This window comes from Phalaenopsis equestris, unplaced genomic scaffold, assembly GCF_001263595.1.
Source record: "Phalaenopsis equestris unplaced genomic scaffold, ASM126359v1 Scaffold000077, whole genome shotgun sequence".
In the NCBI taxonomy this organism is placed as follows: domain Eukaryota; kingdom Viridiplantae; phylum Streptophyta; class Magnoliopsida; order Asparagales; family Orchidaceae; genus Phalaenopsis; species Phalaenopsis equestris.
The window spans coordinates 64838-86527 of NW_018164519.1; the positions used below are offsets into that span (position 1 = coordinate 64838).

The following is a 21690-nucleotide window of genomic DNA, read 5'->3' on the forward strand; positions in this document are numbered from 1 at the left end:
AGTACAATTTGAATTCTCTAAATAACACATTCATACTCGCAAACAACCTCTTCTCTATCGAGCTCCAACAAACATACCATGAAAGCATACTTTATAGCTCTGGCATCCAACTTTCTTACTAATTGTCTGTTGTCTTTCACAAAACATACACAACTAAGTACCTTCAATGGGAGGATCCCGCTATTATCGGCTTTCAACATCTGACAGGAAAACTTCCAATCCAACACTTTTGAGGGCATTATATTGATCAATTGAGCAATTGTCGACACTGCTTGCTCCCACAAGTAATTTGAGACATTCATCGTGATCATCATGCTTCAAGCGACATCTAAAAGCTGTCTATTCTCTCTCTCCTACTCTGTTTTATGCCAGTGCATATGGGCATGTTGTTTGATGATGTATCTCTTGAGCTGACAAGTATTCTCCAAACGTTTTGTTGGTTTATTGTCTCATTATCAGACCTCAATACTTCCACTATTGCATCATATCAAGTCTGTTTTGTTTTGTGGAAATCTTAAAAGAAAACAAGCATATCACCCTTATTTTTCATCAGATACAACCAAGTAACATGAGAAAAAAATTTAAAAAAGTTACAAAATATCGATAACTATTCATTGAACTTATAAAACAAGGTCCCCAAACATCTGAATCTATCAAATCAAAAACATAAGAACTTTTATTCTCATAACATATATAAGAACTCCTAGTAAGCTTGTCAAACTGACAAACATCGTAAATAAGTTTTTGTTTATTTGCCTTCATTTTACTAAAACAATAGTGTATCATGCATTTGTGATGTAGAAATAACACAACTTCCACACTCACATATCCCACAACTCTAGTATTCTCTACCATGGATGTCAAAGCTTAGTCCATCACCTCTCTTTCCAAGTACCAACGTCCACTATGCCACATTCCAATCTCATGTATAATGCCTGTCACTTTTTCTTGGAAGATCACCTTAAGAATGTCAAATAAAACAATATATCTTAGTTGGAGAATAATAACACTAATGGATAAAATATTCACTAGAAAAGAAGCATGTAAAACATTGAAAAAGTTATAGAATCTATACACTCCACTATACCCTTTTCAACTGCAGGTTGTGTTGTACCATCAACAGTTTGGATGCTCTCTCGAACTGTTATGTGAGTATAAGAAGAAAATTCTCTAGTAGTACCTGTCACATGTTAAGATGCACCCGAATCTACTATCTATTATGAAGATTTTGTGGTGGAAATAAAGCTAAGATCATGTGAGTTACAAATACATTTGTCAGAGTGAGCATAAGTAGCAAAGTTACCCTTAGATGACAATGAGGTGGAATTATCCTCAGCCTACCCCTATTGCTTTCTGCTTTCTGCTTTCTGCTTTCTGCTCAACTCTCTAGAAACTCATAATCCTCTTTGATAAATACCACATCTCTCACTCATCCTCAACTACCATCAGATTTCCCCGTTAGCCCCTCTTCCACCTTTTTGACCACCACAACTGCAACAACTGCCTCCAAACTGTATAAGTTCACTTCTCTCTCTCTCTCTCTTCTTAGGTTGTCTAGGACAGACCTTGCTCAGGTGGCCTACTTCATTGTAGTTGTAGCACTCACGAGTCTTCCGCTAGACATTCGTCACACCTGAGCTCGAGGCAACCAAAATTGATCGCGTACCTAGAAGTCCACTCGGGTCAAAGTGAAAGCCTCATGTGACTCCTCTTGTATCGTCACCACGATGGCCTAATCTAATGAAGGGACCATCGCTTGTTAAGGGCTGGGTGTTGATGGGCAAGAAACTTTATAGTCCTCATCTTTGCAAAGATCTCCCCCTTCTTGCACCCTCGATCACCACGAATCGACATCAATGAGAAATGATCAATATTTGCTCACAACCGCTCCAGATCTATAGAGTACTATTGAATGGATTTATCAACCCGTACCACTGCATCTATCTCGCGCTAAATCTCAAACACCCTCATGTGATTCTCAGCCCCAACATAGATCCTCAGCTTTACCCAAATGTCCCTAACCTTTTGAATGCCATCTACTGAGGAAGCAATTGACGTAAGTTGAGTAGCCAGGTGTATAGCAAGACATGTGTGGTCCTCCACTCAACCGCCTCTAACATTGTCATCTTTGGTTCGTCTCCGGTCATATATCATTTTAGTCTCTTACCTAATAGAGCAGCCTTTATCTGAAACGACCAACTCAGATACGTGTCTGGTCCATTAAACTTCAGATCTGTAGGAGGGAGTTCTAGTTTCACCTGTGTCAGAGCTCGTGTTGAGGTAGTGGTTCCCATCGAGATGCTACCTCCCTGTATTTGCCTCACCATGATCTTCAGAACCTCAGGTTCTGTTTTCTCCCATAAACTCAAATTCTTTACCTCCCGCATTATCTCCATCTCGTGTCATTCTCAATCAGAAGAAACCAAGTCTAGATCACACATATCACGCACTACTTCCTCTTTTTGACCCGATTTTGATCTATCTCATCATTAAAATCGAAATCCTCTTATCAACCCATTCCTCGTGAGGGCTTCGACTTTGCGCGCGCACAGGGAAGAACGACGAGGGCTTCAACATGCTGGACCGAGTGTGAGGAAAGGAGGAATGTGCGAGGGCTTCAGTTTCGTTTGGGCGGAAGAAGACTTCGGCCAGCGACGGCTGGATCACATGTGAGACTTCTGGGGCTCTGATACCAAAAAAGAAATAATGCTCCAAAAAATATCCTCTATTCATTTTTGACATGGTCTTATAAAGAACATTACAATATTTTACAAATAAACTCCTTGGCTTCTTCTATATTCCTTTTTAACCAATAGGATAAGAAAACAAATCTGTAAGAAGATGCAGAAAATAGGGACAAATTTATGTGGTGGCTTGGCGAAGTTCATCTTTGTCCACAGCCAATCAGAGCTACGGATATTCATTTAGTTCAGTAATATGCGCATGATACCAATATTTTTCCCTTACTATTTTCTCGTTTGATTTATCCCAATTTATTTTATTTTCTTTATTTTTTTTTTCTTTCCTCTCAAATCATATTTCTCAATTCCTTAAGGATTTTATGGAATCCTTACCCTGCAACAAAGTTTCCTTGGAATTTCAATTCACCTTTAAAGTATTGATATGTCAATAGGAAATTCATTCAGTCAAGCTTGGAATATTGGGACAAAAAGCTTTAGAATTTGATCTCAAGATCATCCAAACTCTATTATAAGCAAGCTTAAGGTCAAGACAATGCAGTTCAATGAGACATACTCAGTGATGACGAAGAATGCCTAAATTCTAGTCCAAATGTGACTTGGTCAAGCACTAAGCATAATTTAAAGCTTGTGGCCATTATGAGGTTAAACTGCTTGTGGTTGAAACAAGCGTCTTAATGAGATTAATGAGATGAGTCTAGCAAGTCCAAGATCACTTAATTTCAGGTTTACTGAAGTATTGAGATATCCAAGAAATCATATAATGATCAAAGCGGCCTATGCACATTGTCTGATAAAGTTTCTAGGATCACGATTGAAATGACCAAAATGACTTTTTTCTTGAAATCTACAAATAAGTTTTATCTTGTAAATTTTGGAAAGGATTTTCTATGAAGGGAAATTTGAGATTCATAGGGATTTCCAGAGCTCTATTCACAATTGCTTTTTTATCGTTAATCAACACCACTTGATGTTTGATACCCAAAGCTTTACTTCCCAATCACACAATCTCCCCTCTATTTAGAAAAAAATGACCAAATCGACCACTCACTATCACATGATGCCCAACACTATAGTTGACCGTTGTATGATCCATACTAACGATCGAAGTTCAAATTTTTATGCTTATCTTATCGGTCATCCGATCAATATATTAGGATAGAAACCATGCCAATTATGCATCACTAACCAATATCTAACTTACAGTATTCTCCACATTCTCCACATGCGTCCAATATTCTGCATCTAGCATTCATTGGTGCTTGATGTCCATCTTCTTGGTTGCTTTGTCTCTTTCTATTAAGATAACAATAAAGTTGACTGCCTATATTCCTCGATGTCTGATATTCAGTGCCAAATGTCATATGGTAGTCTTTGCCCAACGGCAACTCCGACATCTCAAGACCTCTTGATTTTTCTCTTTTCAAAATTTTCATTTAAAAAACCTCTCATCTCGTGTATCTATAGAAGTGTATGAGATCTTATTACAACTTTGAAATGTTAAATCATATTTGCCACCGCTAATTTTAAGTACACAAATATTATGATTTATAAGCTAATATGTATTGATTAAATTTTTTAAAATCTTGATAAAATATTGCTAAGTAAATCTTTGATTATTGGTGGATGCATCCATCTTCATTCTGCGGAAAAAAAAAAAAAAAAGCATTCCTTATAACTATATATATTTAAAATTCTATAATAAAATAAAAATCTGAAGTTTTTTGCAGATTTTTTTTAAAGGTTGTTAGTAGAGCTTAGCTTGTATTTTTTTCTTCTTTTATCCAGACATGCACGTATAGTTATGAGCCAGTTTTATTTTCTACTACAATTTCTCAGGCAAAATGAATTGCATGTCCCAATTCGTCAGAGATATTATTTGATCGGTCTTATTGAATAGGGTGATGATTGTTGTCTGCTATTATTTATAATTTATTTTGTTTGTTTTTTTTTTTTGATCCATGTACTTCTTAAAACAGAATGAATCATTGATTTTCTAATTTGTGCAGAATTTTTTCGACACACCAGGAGTACATCTTCATCATCGGCAAGCTGCAGTTGTTCATTCTGAAGATCTTCCTTCACTTGCACCTCAAAGTCGTCTCAGGGGGCAATCATTCCCTGTATGTTGAAAATTATTTGGCAGAACTGAGCTATACTGTAAGAAAAGACTATTAGTTTTTTGAAATTTCAGGTGATGTCAAAAAGTAATCTTGCTGCTACAGACACTATTGGTTTAAATGGATTCTCAATATTCTGGGGTGGTCTTGTGCGGATTGATGTTCTTAAGGTTTGTTTTGATTACTCTAGGGTTTGTTTTGATTACTCTAGGTTTAAGTGCTCTATTTTTCTAGTAACTATGTAATAATTTTAATGAGGCAAGTGTCAAAATGTTCCTTCGACTCTTTGCAGGGGTCTATTTTAGTTCTTAAGCTTATGAAAGTGTAAAACTAGTCTGTATACTCTTTTAACTTGGGTTGAAACAAACTCCAGGCTCTTCTAATCATAGGGCTTTTAAAATTGTGTGGGTACTAATTTGACACTTGACAGATTTTAGGATTAAAGTAGCCTCCCGTAAATAGTCATAATACCATTTTGACACTTACATGAAATGCAGGTTTTGCCGCAGACATGTTTGACATTTTTTGGACCACGCAAATTGCCGATTCTTATGGTCCCAACTGCTGAAGCTGATGAGTTTTACCATGTAATGGGACATGAACCTTTACATGATAGGTTAATGATTGATTTCCTTACAATTTTTTTATCAGCTAATTTTGTAGGTCAGGGAAGTGTTCTTTCTTATTGGTTTTCGATTACTGAACTTCCTGGTTTCATTATGGGCTGACCTTGAATAGAATTATTCCAACTTAACGTTCGAACTTTTACATTCAGAAAACTAAATTTGTGACGTTTTAGTGCATGCCATGTTGACTGCTCATTTGGTGATTACAGCAGCTACATATACTAATCCATTTTTTTTTAAGCCATTGTTTTCTTTTGTGATTTTATTGGTTGTTGATTTTCTTTTTTTTAATTCCTCATTTTCACTATATAAATGATCATAAAATCCTTATTTTTCATTGTGATTATTATTACTTTGCTTCAAAAGACTGATCAAAATTTTTCTTGGATGAAAACATGGAATTGTCTTGATTTTCAGTTTTCCTATTTTGACATGGTTGATTATATATGAAAATTAAGTGCATTTCATCAAGATCATGATTGTCCTCATCATCATTTATCCTCACTGCAACTCTTTGAGGTAAAATCTTCAAAAGCCTTGTGACTTCTCCAACTTAATCCATTTGCGAAATCTGGCTTGCGGAAGATTCAAGGTTTTTTTTTTCTGTCATCTTACAAATTAATATGGCGAGATTGTTACTTATAAATGATTAATTAACATGAAGAATGCTTTGATTAACCAATTTAGTCGGCAGTGCAATGTACGTGATTCTTAAACTTTTCCGCTGATTTATCAACTGCTGTTGATGTTTTGAAGACTACATAAAAATACAATAAATCTAATATATTTACCATCACACTTATTTGTTCTGCTAGCTATTTTAATTATCAGATAATTGTCAAACTCTGATTTTGTAATGCTTTTTTTTAATTCCCTTTACCATCTTTTGTTTCCAGAAAGAGGTTGGAGTTTTGTTGACACCTCCATCTGAAAAGCAAAGGGAGCTCTGGCCAGGACTTCAATCTGTGTCTCAGTTGAAAATAAAATTTGAAGACCAAAAGAGGTATTCTACTTTGTTTAAATTACTGGCAGTTTAATGATAATGTGACCATGCAAACAAAAGAAGACAAAGCAACCGTCATCTCATGAAAAAAATATCATATCATAATCCTTTCCAAAATGCCACAGCTATGCCAGGCCATATTATGGAAGGTATTGTTCAGTTTAGCCCAGACATCTCATACCACATTACATCTTACTGTTTTATCCTTTGTTGTGTACTTCCCTGGCGGCACTCATCCTAGGAATACTCTGCTATTAGAAATTATACATTAGATTAGGGATGTCAAATCTAGTTCATGGGTCGGGTTTAAGGTTGATTCGAATTTGACCGAACCAAAACTTCTTGATCTGAAACAGACCCGATTCGAAACCTACTCAAATTGGACCCGCATAACTCATTTAATATATATGAATAATAGTAAATTTCACATCAAATTCTAGTTGACGGGTCCAATTTCAGTTTGATTGGTTAATTACGGGTTGGCGGGTCTAACTCGAACCTGACTCGAATAATTAAACGTGTTGGGGTTTTGGATCAGAACCATACTCAAAATTTAACAGGTCAACCCGAACTTAAATTTTTTGAGTTAGCATGTCATGTTAATTTTTGATACCCTCATCTTACATCGAAAGGTGCATTTTGGTGTAACTGATGAATTCTCCGTGGTAACTCCATAATTAAGTGTGCTCATTATGAAACACACTTGAGTTTGGTGGCCTCTTGAACAGTTATATTAAAAAAAAGGATAACATCGCTAGTTTAAGCCTCTCGCATAGTACGATTTAGGCCGTTATATATACACTACATACTGATGAAAAAAAATTCCTCCAAAGAAGTTTAAAAATATCAGCTTTTTATAGCTAGCAGTAGACACGATGCAAATAACATGCTTTTCATGAACTGTTCCCCCTTGATAAAGGATAAAAGGCAGATCAATTTGTTGCAGTTAAACAAATAATATGCTTGCTTTTCTGCGTCCATATTTAATCTCAGGAACATCTACATGCATACCACACGATTCATATGTATTTGCATATCACTCAAATTCACTTTTTATGTATAGATTTGTAGCACCATGGTGTTAAAAATGTAAATAATCAAACTTTAGGTGTTCGATATGCAAATCCATAAGAATTGTGGTGCCTATCTAAATTTACTTAATCCTATCATGAAACAAATATCCTTGCTTCCTCTCATAGGCCTGCGTCGGACATTGCGATATCTGGGCTGGGTTGGATTTCGATCAAACCATTTGGCCGCGAGTGTGGTCAAAATGAGTCTGGGGACAGCCAAGGAGAACTGTGCTTGGATGTTTATGTTTCCAAACCTGTGGAGATTTTTGTCAGACCGCCATTACCCGTCGGTTCAGCGGGTGTGGAGTGGTACCAATATGAGGAGTTAACAGAGGAGGAAGAAGAGCGGAGACCTAAGTGGTACTATTAGCATGGGCTCCCTTTCCCTTCTTCAAAATTTTTAACATAGTGTTTGTTCGAATCTTATAAAGTTTAGTTATAGAGGTTGAGATTGAAGCTACTGAATCTCTTAGCGAATGCTATGATAATTTGAGTTACACTGTACTTTGAACCAGAAGTGAGGCTTTTAGTATTGAATTCTTTGTGTTTAGAGAACTTCTGAAGCGTTTAATAGAGCAGAATTTGGTAAATTACAGTTATTATAAAATTTGAGTTACAAGTTGATTGTGTTTTTTTATTTTTTTATTTGGTAATGTGATTGACAGCCTTTTGATTTTGTAATCATTACATCTTCCTACAAGTTGAATATAAATTGAGGTATTTACATTCATACATATCTTTTTTTTTTTTTCTTTTTTTTTTTTTTTTTTTGTTGAAACACTCCAATCGTTTAAATCACATGAAAAAAATCACCATTTTAATTTTTTAAAAAATAAATACACCTTTTAATGCTTGGATAAGATGGTATGTATGCATACTTTAAATTTTAGGTGTTAGATATGGTAACACTCAGGAATTGAGGGTTATGCATGTAAATCTTTCATAGAATTTGTTTACTAGAGAAAAATCTGACTAAATCCTGTTGTTTTGTAAGGACATTGATCTAAAATTTAAAATTAATGAGTGAGAAATCCTTAAATTTGCAAGCTCCTGTGAACATGATAATAAAATTGAAATTGCATTTATCGAAATGATAAGACTTTACAAAATAAAGCTAATTTAAAAATTGCGTGAGCATACACCTGGAGCAGTTGTGTATGTTAACCGCCACACACAAGCAATCAAAACATTTGTCAAATAATATCAAATATAACAATGTGAACTCTCAGAACAAGAACCACATGGCAAGTCTATAATTCTGCAACAATAATTATTTTCAAAATTGTTCTATTTCCCTAAATAATTAAATCTTCCAAAAGACAATCAGAACAAATCTACAAAGTTACTTGGCTCATGTAATTTAAAAATATTTATATAACTTTTTTATTTCGAGCTAAAACGAGCCGAACACGAGCGAATCATTTATAATCGAGCTTTAAAAATTTGTTCGTGTTCGGCTCTGAGCCGAACACAAGCTGTTCACGAACAACAAGCTTTTTTGACAGCCTAGTAAGCATACCCCTTAAGCAGTTGTGTATATTAACCGCCACACACAAGCAATCAAAACATTTGTCAAATATTATCAAATCTAACAATGTGAACTCTCAGAACAAGAACCACATGGCAAGTCTATAATTCTGCAACAATAATTATTTTCAAAATTGTTCTATTTCCCTAAATAATTAAATCTTTCAAATTGGGACATAACAGGCTGCTTATCAACATATCAATTTTCAGAACAGGGAAGAACACACAGATAATTATACTGAAAAAATAGTAATCTATGGAGAATAAAAAGAGAGTTGTGAAGTGTAATGGCAGCCATCAGATTGGGATGCCGTAGTTGACGATCTTCGATGCAGTGTTGCTGAGAGCTTTCTTTTCTTGCTTAACTTGAGAAACAAAGTTTGAAACCTATAAAGAGAGATCAAAGCAGGGATTAATAATAATCATGACAATTCTTCTTTATATATATATTAAAAAGTCCAAGGGCAATTATATTAAAGAGAAAAGGGTACATATAGATTGTATGAGTGGGCTCAAATAGGCACCAAACCCACACGGTACAACACAAAAAAAAGAAAAATAAAAACCCAAAGTAGATGGTACATATAAGATCAATCGGGTCGACCCAATTTAGTTGTCTCTGCCTCTAGTTTTCGGAAGGAAGCCAGCTAACAAATTGGTGAGGTGTGTACCATTGCTCAGAGTAACTAAAGTATCATCCATTAGATTCCTTGGCTCAAGTAGATCTCCATTCTTCTTCTTCTTCTTCCTCATGGAAGTGTGAACCTGTCATTCTTCATCTGAAGATTGTTGTTCATTCCATGGAAGTGTGGACCTGTCATTCTTCATCTGAAGATTGTTGTTCATTCTGATGATGTGTTATTGCCGCAGTAGAAAAATTACCAACAGTTGTGCCCACAAGAGGTGCAAGGTTCTCCTGATTATCAGTATGTGTAGGTAGGGGTCCTTCAGTACAGTTTACAATAGGGTTTGAAAGTGTAAGTTGCTCAGCAGGATCATCTAGCTTCTCATCGATCGCAGAAATTGTATTTTAAGGGGGAGGGTCCACATGCAATTAATTCAGATACCAAAACTTGTCTTGTGGTAGTTTTCTCTCCAGGTAGAACAGATATGTTCAGAGCAGTAGTGTTAGATCTATTTTTATTCACTTGATCTTTAGATTTCAAATTAGGGTGAAGCTTATGACATTTATCAAAGTTATGCCCAAACATCTTACAATAAGAACAATAAGAAAGTCCATGCTCCATAATGATTTTTTGTCAATATTCATTATGAGTTGTGCCCAACCAGACTTCAGTAACATCAGACAAAGTAATATCTCTTTCAACAAGTATTTTGGTCACATAAAGTCTGGTTAGGTTGAAAATGAGTAGATCTAACTTCATAAGATCCCCAAGTATGACATCAATAGAGTAAAGAATTTGATAATGAAAAAAGTGCAGCTTGAGACCAAGTAGACTAAACCATACAGGTACAGTAGGAGGTTCATGATTGGGGTTAAAATCAGAAAACCACTTGAGTAGCTTCATTAGTTTACCAACAATGTTAAAATTTGAGTGTAGTCTTCAGACACGGTTAATTGAATCAATACGTTGTCTCCCATCCATGAGCCTCACTTTCCACTTACCTGCTAATTTGATATCATCAAAACTTTTCCTGATAACATCCATATGTGGGTGTCCCCATTAAAATTTTCCAATAAGGGCAAACTTGAATTTGTCAGACGGTGATGAAATTTCTAACTCAGAGAAAAAAAATATTTTTTCACTTTTCCTGTTTGCATTCTTAATAAAGGAGCAGTCACATGTACCATCACGATGCTCTTTGTAACTTAGCTCTTTGTAACTTGAGGGGAAGACAACCGTTGTCTCTCCCTGAGGATTACCCACCACGTGGGAAAATGAGTTTTGTCAGGTTCAATCGAAGAAAAAGGAAGCTCCTTCACAGCAAGGACAAGGCCTGCCAAGTCGGGTAGAGGGCAAAAATGACGAGCCGAAGAGGTTGGGCTAAATCGTAGTTGTCGAAGCCGGAACAATCACAGCTCGACAAGGTCCACGCAAATGGCAGACAATGACAAGCCGCGGAACAGTTGCAGCTCGACGAGATCCACGCAGAAGCTGGATGGCACGAAGGAGAGACGACGAAACCGCAGAAGCTGGAAGTCCCTTCGTTGTTGGGCAGAAAGAAACGATGGCGCGTAGGAGTCGACGATCGCAGAAGAGATTGACGAACGCAGAATTCGCCGTCAAGTACGAGAACTTCGTTGTCGAACACGACGAGAAGCTGAAGGATCAAACTAGGGTCTCGCCATTGGGCGAAACCCTTGCAGAGCAACCCGCCACCGACGCCATGTATGTTCTTATATATTAAATGGTAGTTCTAATTTGAATTATTGTAAGAAGTCCATCTTCTACAGGCCAAAAACTATGCTCTGATACTAATTTATAATTAAAATTCACCAAAGAAGACCAATGTTTAGTCTTGTCAACAGAATAGGATCGAAGAGGAGCTATTGGGTAATATGTATTATATAAAGTTTATGATGCACGCAAAGACCAAGTTATACTGAATGAAAATAACTTGAAGATTAGTCTGCCATTGAAATAACAAGTTTTTTTTTTATTTATTGTTTAGGGTTTAGGGTTTTACAAGTGGACTAAAGAAATTGCATGTTTTGGGCAAATCAAATTAAAAGAGAATAGGAATACAACTTATCAAACACAAGAAGTTTCACTAATTTATACAGTGGTAATCGTTCACCCATTCTTCATAAACTTGTTCCTTAAATGGCCCAAAAGTTACTTAATTTTCCTATAATGACTCATCCATGAATCCTTGTCTTCTATGCTTCTCCTTTCCTACTTTGAGAGGGAGGCCAGGCAAGAGAGACAGAGAGGAGTTGGTTAGAGATCTTCAAAATGAAATTACCTAATAAATTAATGTAAGGAAAGATCTACAATGGGCCTCTGTTGATAAATATTGAGGGTTGATAAATATGATGAAAATGATGATAAATACAATTTCTAATCCTAACGGTTCTATCAAATAACCTAATCTAAATCTCCTTCAACCCCTTCATGTGGCTAATGAGAAAAAGACTTCATTGTCTAAAAAATTCTTCCAGCCTTTCATAAGGGCTCTTGAATTCTTCTAGACAATTTTTGGGATCTTCTCAAAGTTTTTTGAAGCTATTGCTAGAATATTTTAGAATATTGTCTCCTGGATAAATGAATTAAACCGATACCCATACCTATGTTCAGTTCAAATGCATGGACTTGAAAACAGCCAAAAATTAAACCTAGAAAAGAGAGTGACTACTCAATTCAAAGGTTAATTGTTCAAATACAAAGATTAATGTAAGCTTAATTGCAAAACATTAAAGATTTCTAAAATTAACACTACAACTATTTACATAATATTTCATGGATGAGAAATGGTATCAAAATCAGTTAAAGAGGTGTGTTGACACACTTAAGTTAAAAAACAAAATGAAAATCAAAGTTTTTAAATAATCCACATATTCATAACAATTTGCATTTATTCTTTCATATCCATTAATTATCATAGCGATTGATGTTTCTTGGAAAGCATGCTAGAATTTCCTAATCGAGAGCATGATTCATTTTCATTAACACATAATTTTTTATATTTAAAAAAACCAGGCTAGGTTAAAAGTTAAATGGAGGTATTTTTTATGTGATATGAAAGATTTGGGTGGTATACATGTGAAAAGTAAAGTTTAGGTTTTGGACATGTAAATACATAAGAATTCGGTGGCATGTATGCATGTAAATGCCCCAAAAAAGAAGGGCTAAATCTATAAGAAAATATTTGAATTACATAAACAAAACTAACCGCTGATCTATAACGAGATTTGCATTACATAAACAAAACTAACCGCTGATCTATAACGAGAAGCTTCTCTCCGAGGAAGTTCATGGATAAGATCTTTCAAGCCTGAGAAGAAAATTTAGAGACACACAAATCAAATAAAGGAATCAGGGGGCGTAAAAGTCCATTAAATGTGGTAATGAGGCTAAATTCGTGCATACCCATTACATCTTTCTCAATTTTTCTGATAAAATGCAATTCAGTTTGAATTCCACGTCCTTCATCTCTGCATGACAACTATCATGTCATTTAATGCACCACAAAAAATATAGATGACATGTTAAATAGAATTGGTTGCACTAAATAGATATTAACGAACATGAGTGCCTTTCTCCCTCGCTCCATTTCTTCCTCGGCTTTTAAGGCCCTCTCCTGCAACAAGGGTCGAAAACAAACACTAATATAAGGTCAGTTGTAGCAAACAAGATGACAACATATATCAGCAATATGAAAACAATCAAGAGGTAGCATGGATACCATCTAACAGTTCAAAATGTGATGCAAGTCATGTAAAACTAGAAATTACAAATAAGGATAAGCAAGTTCAAATTTATCCTTGACATTTCAACATAAATTTATCAAGTTATTTAAGAACAACTGCCATTAAAGTTAAATTTTGAGTAAAACTCTATTCAGCTGCTAAAAGAAACATAGCAAGCAGATGTGAAAGTACCCCCAACTTTCTGCTTTCATTCTTCACAAGATTGATTGATTGCCGCAAGTCATTTACTTTTGATTCAGCGCCAGCAAGCATTGACTGCAAAAGAAAATAGATTGCGTCAAAAGAGTAACAGTTATGTCCGCTTCATCTAACAGATCTGAAACAAAAAAACTATATCTAGCAAAACAAAACAAAAAATTAATGGCCAAAACATTCTCGGTTGCAAATGGTTGTACAAGACTAAAAGAAATTCAGACGTACTATTGCCTGGTATAAAGCTTGTCTTGTAGCTCAAAGATATAATAAAAAAAATGATGTTGATTACGTTGAATTTTTAGCCCAGTAGCAAAAATGTCTACTATTCGAATGTTCTCACCTATTGGATATTATAATAATTGGAAAATTTTATAACTAGATAATTCCAATGCTTTCTTGCATGGCCATCTTCAAGATATTGTTTACATGATCCTTTTCATTGATCCTTTTCATCCTACTTCAGGCCCCCAAGCATGGTTTGAAATTCTCTCCTCTCATCTACTTCCTTTTCATTGATCCAGTTTACATGATCCTTTTGGTCAAGTGAAACTGATCCTTCCTTGTTTTTATATCATCACAATGCGATACAGCTTTGCATTCTTATATATGTGGATAATATGCTATTAACAGATAACTATTCTACCATGAATCAAAATCTGCTTGATAGTCAATAAAAATGATTCAACGTGAGAAACTTGGGACCGGTATCATACTTTCTTGGTATACAAATCAAAGCTCAAACCACTAGAAAACACCTAATTAATCTAAATAAATACTCAAGCTGCTAGAAAAAAATGTAATTAAAAACTGTAAAAACGTTTCTACTCCCTTGCAGTTCTTCAGCCACCACTGTTGTTTCTGAAATTGTTTTCAAATCCTAAACTCTACCAAATTTTAGCTTGTTCTTTGTATTATGTCATATTACAAATACTTCAATATGAGTACCCTCCATCGCAGACTTCTCATTGCCAAGGGTGATTGTATTTTGTGGGTAGATCGATAGTTCACGATAGGATACTCTCCTTACCTTGGTCCAAATCTAATCTCTTGGATTGTCTAAAAGCAATCTACTGTTATAAGATCCTCCACAAAAGATGAACATAGAGCTCTCAGAACAGCTGCTCCTAACTTCATTTGGCTATGTCATCTCAGAATTTTTATACCTCTTAATGAGCCATCTCCATTATACTATTATGATAATTCAGCAATAGCGCTTGTAAACAATCTTTGTTTCATTCTTGCACGCATTGAAATCGATTATCATTTCATTTGAGAATTTATTCTTCATCAAACTATTACTGTTCATCATATTTCATCTCAAGACCAATATGCTGATATTCTCACAAAGGTTCTTCCTCGTCGTCGATATCACTTATTAAGGAACAAGCTAAGATTCTAAAAAAGGATTGTACCTTGACGGGAGGTGATAACACAAATAAGGATCATTTAGCTGAAACAACCAAAAGCAATATCAACCACTCAAGAAAAACAAACTCCTGGCATATGAGGGTATATTAGATATTGTAGCTGATGTATTGATAACAGATATCTTTATATATACATGTATCAAAGACACAACAAAGTGAAGAAAAATGATTATTACATTTGCTATTAATCCCTGCTCTCCTGTGATCACATTTTTCTGTTTTATGTACATTTCCATTCTTACAATGATATCTATCATCCCTCACACTCCAAACACATTTAGCAGGATTTACTTTCAGTATGCTGATCCAACATCCAATGCGAAGGAAGTATGACAGCCACTAGGGTCCAATTTGATCATTCATTACTCTCCGCTACAAACTACTCAAAAAAGCTATCTAAGTATTTGATCAGAATGAAACATGTTTCTACAGGAATTAGGAAAGAAATATTATATTCTGCCGGTACTAGATCAAAACGATACAATCCCTTATACATAAATAATAAACACCTACAATTTGAGAGGTAAGCGATCTCTCCCAAACTCTAACTCTAAGATTCAAGAAAACAATCACACATGACCTAACTCTACATATGTTAAGCCCTATTTATACCCCACAATAATAACTAACAAATAACTAAATTACCCGTTTTGTCTTGTGCCTAACATAAGTCTTCAAATTATTTGGCAAGCTTGACATTCACTCAGTAGAGCACAAGGCAGACAACAGTGTAAATAACAATATCTGAGATGCAGTATACAATCAACACAGTTAAACCTTGAGCACATTGTAATCCTCAACAAAAACAACAACTTCATTGTCATCATCCACGCTCTTTAATCCATCATTGTACTTGTGTCCTATATCCCCTCACCTCTCTCCTCAGCTTATCTTCTCATCCTCAAGACCTACTACTCATTAATTTAATGCTCTTGCACGAACATATAATCTAAGTTATCTCCATGTGTGCATCTTTTTGCTCTAACTCCTGCTATTTCCACATAGCTCCTTATCAAATTGACCATCACGACCAAACCCATCATCACCCCCATTTGGAGTATTTGCTCTCATCTCTTTAATCAAGACAAACAATAGGCCTCATCGTCTGGCTCTTCAAGGAACGTTCTCCCAAAGACAACACTTCAGTAATGGAAATTGCTCTGAGAGGTATGTGAGGCACTATGGCCTCATGTTGCCTTGATCAAGTGCCCAAGCCAAGCTAGCAATTAGATCACTTTTAAGAAGACTTCTATAAGTTATCATATTTTGTCAAATATAAATACAGCCAAAACAATTCCTTGGATATCTTCCATTACAAGTGTATGGAATGCTAACCAAACTTCTAACTCAATATCCATCCTAGAATAATCATTGCCTAAATTAGTTTCAAAGTTCATAAGAGAAAAGAGACTACATCATTTCTATTATTGTCAATGAAACATTGGTGTAGGTACAAACCATTTGGTCCCTTGCACCATTTTTTTAAGTTTTGCCACTTGTTTAACATTGCATAAACACCTTTAACACAACATGAAACTGAATTACACACATTCCACATAAATAATGTCATTCTAATAATGAGAAGGAAAATTCATGATATTTGATTTTGAAGTTGTGTAATATAAAAAAGAGTGTAATTTTTTTCCTGTTTTTTTATTATGATGGACATAGATGTCAATCATAAATTTGAATTTACTTATAATATAAAACATTAAGCGTTAAATCATGTTCAACCCATGTTGTGTTCTATATGTTTCATAAACTATTACAAACCTTGTTTGTTTGTGTTGACTTTGAGTCCATGCACATAGATTCTGGCTTTCGGAAGACAATGGTTGAAATGTTCAGAGATTAGTTTTCACCATTGTAAAACATTTCTAGCATCCTAAGAAGTGAATATTTGAAAGCATTAAAAATAAAAATTCACATTGATACTATGAATTTGGTTTAGACTTCACAAAATCAACTCTCATTTTCACATATTTCCACACATGGCGCTCACTAAAAAAATGCATGAACTTTCATGGTATTAAATTTTTATATGACCAAGTCGAAAACAATAATCAAAGTTTCTAAATCTGTAGTTTGGATAATCTTGGATCCAATATATCAAGTTTTTCCTCTCTTTTTTTCGATAGCTACGTTTAAAAATATGATGTGGATACAATATGACCTAGGATATTGGTTAAAACAAAAGCAACTTAGTTCTAACAAAAAATCATAGAACATAAATCACCAGAAAATTTGATAAACTAACAAACCTCTTCACTCAAAAATAACCGCCTCGTATTCCGTATTATAAAACTTCTTGGTCCTGCATGATTAGAAAATTGAAGACAACAGCTCAAAAATATGGTTTGAACATTCCACATTCTCTAAAACAATAACTATTCTTGAACAAGGAAACAAAAATAAAACAATAAAACATATTTTCCTTTACGACAAGTACTGTGTTATACTATATGTGATTGCTTTCTAGCCCAAATGTCAAATGCACCATCCAATTAGAAGCAATTCAACTTGATGAAAATGAGGGAAAACGAATGCTACAGCACAATAAAGAGAACAAGACATAACTCTTCAAAACTACAAGCCCCACTCCTCCTGCGACAGCAAAAGAAATGCCGGGATGAGAAGCTGCGACATAAATACCCTCTGCAAAATCACAGCCATTAAAATTATCAATGTCCACAAAATGATTATGAGAAGCGAAGCGAAGGATCATGCCAAACAAAAGAGAAAAAAGGAAAAAAAAAAAACCCTTAATCTTCTCCACCGCCAAATCCTCGTACGCAGTGTACTCGCTCTTCACCAATTTCAACATGCCCTGCGAATCCATCAAAATAACAATCACAATCCAGCGAAAACACCTTAGTAAGGGTAGTATAGAAAACCTGTGCTTCATGGAGGCTGTCCGAAGTGGTAGAAAGAATCTGAGAGAGTCCGGAACGAACAGTAACTACGGCGTCATCCGCGGCCGCGGACAGGGTTTGCTTAAAGCTAATAGCCTCGCCAATGGCGTGCTCCAGCAAACGCTTTGCCTCCTCCGGTATTCCATTAGCAGCCGCCGGCTCCCTTGCTGTTCTGTTCTCTGATCCATCGCCGGCCGTCGCCATGCTCAGTGGAAGCGATGATTTTTCTAAATTCAGACCTCGAAGCTGCCTTCCGCGCTATAAAATTAACCTATACTAACATGTTCTAACTCGGGTCTTGGTTTAAATGCTGCGGCATTTACATATATACCACAAAATTTTTTGACTTTTACATATTTAACACACATTTTTTTATATTTGCAAGTATAAACTTAAATTTTTAACATCATGTCAAAAATATCATGCTTAATCATTTTAGAACTTTTGAGTCTCTATTGTTCGTTGGTATATACGACTCCTAACACTCTGAGAAGAGTAGAGTGTTATAAGACATAAGTAAGACGTAAGAGATCCTTGAAGTGAAACTTGGTAAATATATTAATTTCCAAACTTCGGTTAGTCGGAGGAAAGTGGGTCCTCCAAGGTATCTTCACTCTTCTGAGCCATCTTCAATTCACAGATTTTTGGAGAGAGAGAGAGAGAGAGAGAGAGAGAAAGAACTCTTAAGAAAAGTTCCGGAGCCTTTTTAGGAAAGAGAGCTTAAAAGAGAAAAAGATTATTAGTCTATTTTTTCTCATTGACCATTCTCATAAAAAGATCATAAAATTGACCTAACAATACATCAAGGATTGTATTGTTGACTTTTCTTTGATGTCTTGATAGAAGATCAGTATCATGAATATAAAGTGTTATTCGGTAATATCAGATATTATGGATACAACGCCCATCATTAATACATGAGCTATGGGAATGAATCCCAGTGTTGGTGTTGCCTTTAAATGAGGAGTTGACAGTTGCCCTAGTTGTCATGATAACTTTCTAGAATTGCTACCTCCACATGGATATGCTAAATCATTCTCTCGAGAAAGATGATGATAAGCTGGAGCAACTTCTTCAAAGTAGGGCTAAATTTAGTCCTTCGACAGACTAGTTCAATTCACCCCCTTCAATTTATTGGTATAATTCTCGATCATGCAAGACAAAAATCAATTAAATTCTTTGAATCCCCATATTAATATACATACTAATATTATTTTTAAAAAAAGGAATACAAATGATTAATTATGAACATAATACAACTACATTTGCTATATTTATTATTAATATAAAGTATCATAGATTTAAATGAAATATTTATTATTAATATCAAGCATAGTCTTGTAACAGCCTGAACATTCACCCATCAAGTATTGTCCGCTTCAGCCTAATCAGCTCACGATTTTATCATGTTAATACGACTCCCAAGGAGATCATCCGTCCTAGGAGCACTCTAGAGCACGCACACATAACTTTGAAATTTCTAATTAAACTCCACGTTACTTCAAAAGGACGCCTTGATATTTAAGATTTCAGCTACATAAAAGGGTATTCACAATTCAAAATTTTAATTAAAGTTTTGGATACAACTCCAATAGCCGTATCAATCCAGAATGTTAACTTAGATTACAATGTAACACACCATTTTGGGGAGCTATATAATTCATAATTACCATTTGTTTCGACTTTTTGGAGAATCTAAGCTAAGAAAACCTCTCGGAAAAGTTCCTAGTCCAAAGCAATGGAAGAAAGGACAGGGAAGGGAGAAGCTAATTGATCTTTGTTCAGAACATGGGTCTCTTATTAATCATTTATTTCTGGGAAATTTACATCAGTAGCACACAATCCTTATGCATTTACATATCTCAGGCCTAAATTTCCATATTTACACACAGCATGCTTTGGTATTTTAAACTTTTACATTAAGAAATGTATCAGGAGAAGCATACAACATAAACTAAGAAATTCAGCAACAGCATTGCTGAACAGAAGAGAGCAACTGTGAATAGTTTTATTATTTATCATACTCAACAGTTCCTCAGCAACGCTTATCTTCCTTAATTTTATTTTATTTTTTTCTACACCTGCAGCTTTGTTTGTTTGTTCAAACAATAGATCATCTTCTTCTTCTTTGTTGGATATGTCTTCGTCATGCCTCATAATATTGCAAGTTCCTTCAACAGCAGTCATGCCTTTCCCATTTACTGCTTTCCTGCATATGCAAATCAATAATTAAAGAAGATTACAGAATATAAAGTAAAATGAAAATGTAAGAATCCTTGCCTTGAGGTAGACCTCGGCAATTGCCCTTTTTATGATGCCTAGCCTTCTAAATATGCCACATCATTATAGGAAGACTTGCGTACATACCACTCGATGCTTTTGTATTTTCATTTTTTACATTAATGGTACCTTTATCTATATGAGAAGATATATTTCACTTTTAAAAGTTAAAATAGTGTTTCTTTTGATGTGATATGGAAGATTTGGTTGGCTGGTACAAATGTAAAAAGTAAATTATGTGTTGGATATCTATATAGTTAAGGAAGTGGGGGTTACCGTCACCGGCGAGGGATTCTCCATCTTCTCTCCACTTGCTCTTCTTTGGCCTACCTGAGAGCAATTTAAAGTCCTCTTCTTCATCTGTGTCATGTTTCCAACACCAGGTATAAATTATACCTTTATAAGCCTTCTCATAGCATCCTTCCAACAGTAGGTAATAGAAAAAGCTGTTTTATATGTCATTACTACTAAGATTTAACTTTCATTAAACAATTTCTCATTAGACAGATAAATGACAAAGATTTTCCTTAATCAACAACTTTAAACTGTGAAACAAGGACACTTACATATCACACACACAATTCTTAGATATTTACATCTCTAACAGCTAAGCATTCATATTTACATGCATAACCCTCAAATTTTTAACATTACATAAAAAAATATCATCATTACAATCTTTTTAAAGGTTAAATAAACCTTTTCATGCATAAACATATGACATCTAAGTGTTATAAGTGTAATTAACAAATTTTGGGTGTTAGATATATAAATACAAAAGAATTGGGTGGTATGCGGTGGTATGCATGTAAATAAATTTCCCTAATAAATATTATCCTCATTCACATTGTTTCTGCTGCTTCTTTTTTTCTTTTTCTCGATCCCATATTTTAATTCTGGAGTCACTAAGCGCATGTCAACTTGGAATCCTTGGTCCTCTAGATGCATTCCAAGAATGCTTCCTAAGCTAAACCCAAAAAATGTCTTCTTAAAATTATCAAGAACTTGTCTGCAAATATATCTTTGGTTGGCAAGTGGAAACCACAAACTGATTGCATCATTCAAACCCTTAAATAAAAAATAATCATAAAAGAAAGAATAAGTAGGAATAGCTTAAAACAATCGAAATGAAATCACTGTAATTCAATAGAAAAGTTTTTTTTTTTTAATTTTACTATTGGTAGTGAAAGGTTTGACCTGCATAACTCCAAAGAATTATTTGAGAATTACAAAACCCTTCAGATATTCCCATGTCAAACCGATACAACTGTTATTGGCATTGGATGAAAACAATAGTTTTCATTTACAATCTTTCAGAGCGACATCATCTATCAGTTTTCATGCTATCAGCAATATACACCAGTTTTCCATTCACTTTTAATTTTTATGCTGCCGGAACTTACGCTAAACTTTTTTTAGTGAAATAAATTTCACA

General features: G+C 34.9%; 3 protein-coding genes across 5 annotated transcripts in view; 1 reads left to right on the forward strand and 2 right to left on the reverse strand.

Annotated features, from left to right (window-relative positions):
* LOC110019759 (putative nitric oxide synthase) overlaps window positions 1-8123 on the forward strand; it is a gene marked incomplete at its 5' end in the record, with an annotated part of 54321 nt that extends 46198 nt beyond the window's left edge. The window contains 5 exon segments of one of the 2 annotated variants that reach the window (XM_020717567.1): window positions 4709-4822; window positions 4894-4989; window positions 5317-5406; window positions 6342-6448; window positions 7648-8123. In XM_020717567.1, the coding sequence (XP_020573226.1) occupies window positions 4709-4822; window positions 4894-4989; window positions 5317-5406; window positions 6342-6448; window positions 7648-7891 (651 nt within the window). In that variant the 3' untranslated portion in view covers window positions 7892-8123. 2 annotated transcript variants of the gene reach the window in all.
* Window positions 8124-9191: 1068 nt separating this feature from the next.
* LOC110019760 lies at window positions 9192-18273 on the reverse strand. The gene is made up of 9 exons (XM_020717569.1): window positions 17958-18273; window positions 17824-17890; window positions 17641-17718; window positions 17325-17377; window positions 13613-13696; window positions 13259-13311; window positions 13101-13165; window positions 12947-13005; window positions 9192-9435 (listed from the first exon to the last, which is right to left on the reverse strand). The coding sequence occupies exons 1-9, from the start codon at window positions 18177-18179 to the stop codon at window positions 9346-9348; spliced, it is 771 nt and encodes a 256-aa protein (XP_020573228.1). The 5' UTR covers window positions 18180-18273; the 3' UTR covers window positions 9192-9345.
* Window positions 18274-19760: 1487 nt separating this feature from the next.
* Window positions 19761-21690, reverse strand: part of LOC110019761 — a 51310-nt gene continuing 49380 nt past the window's right edge. For both annotated transcript variants that reach the window (XM_020717571.1, XM_020717570.1), the window contains exons 18-19: window positions 20532-20615; window positions 19761-20184 (exon numbers count right to left, since the gene is read on the reverse strand). The gene's annotated coding sequence lies outside the window, so the exon portion shown is untranslated. The remainder of the gene's footprint in view (window positions 20185-20531; window positions 20616-21690) is intronic.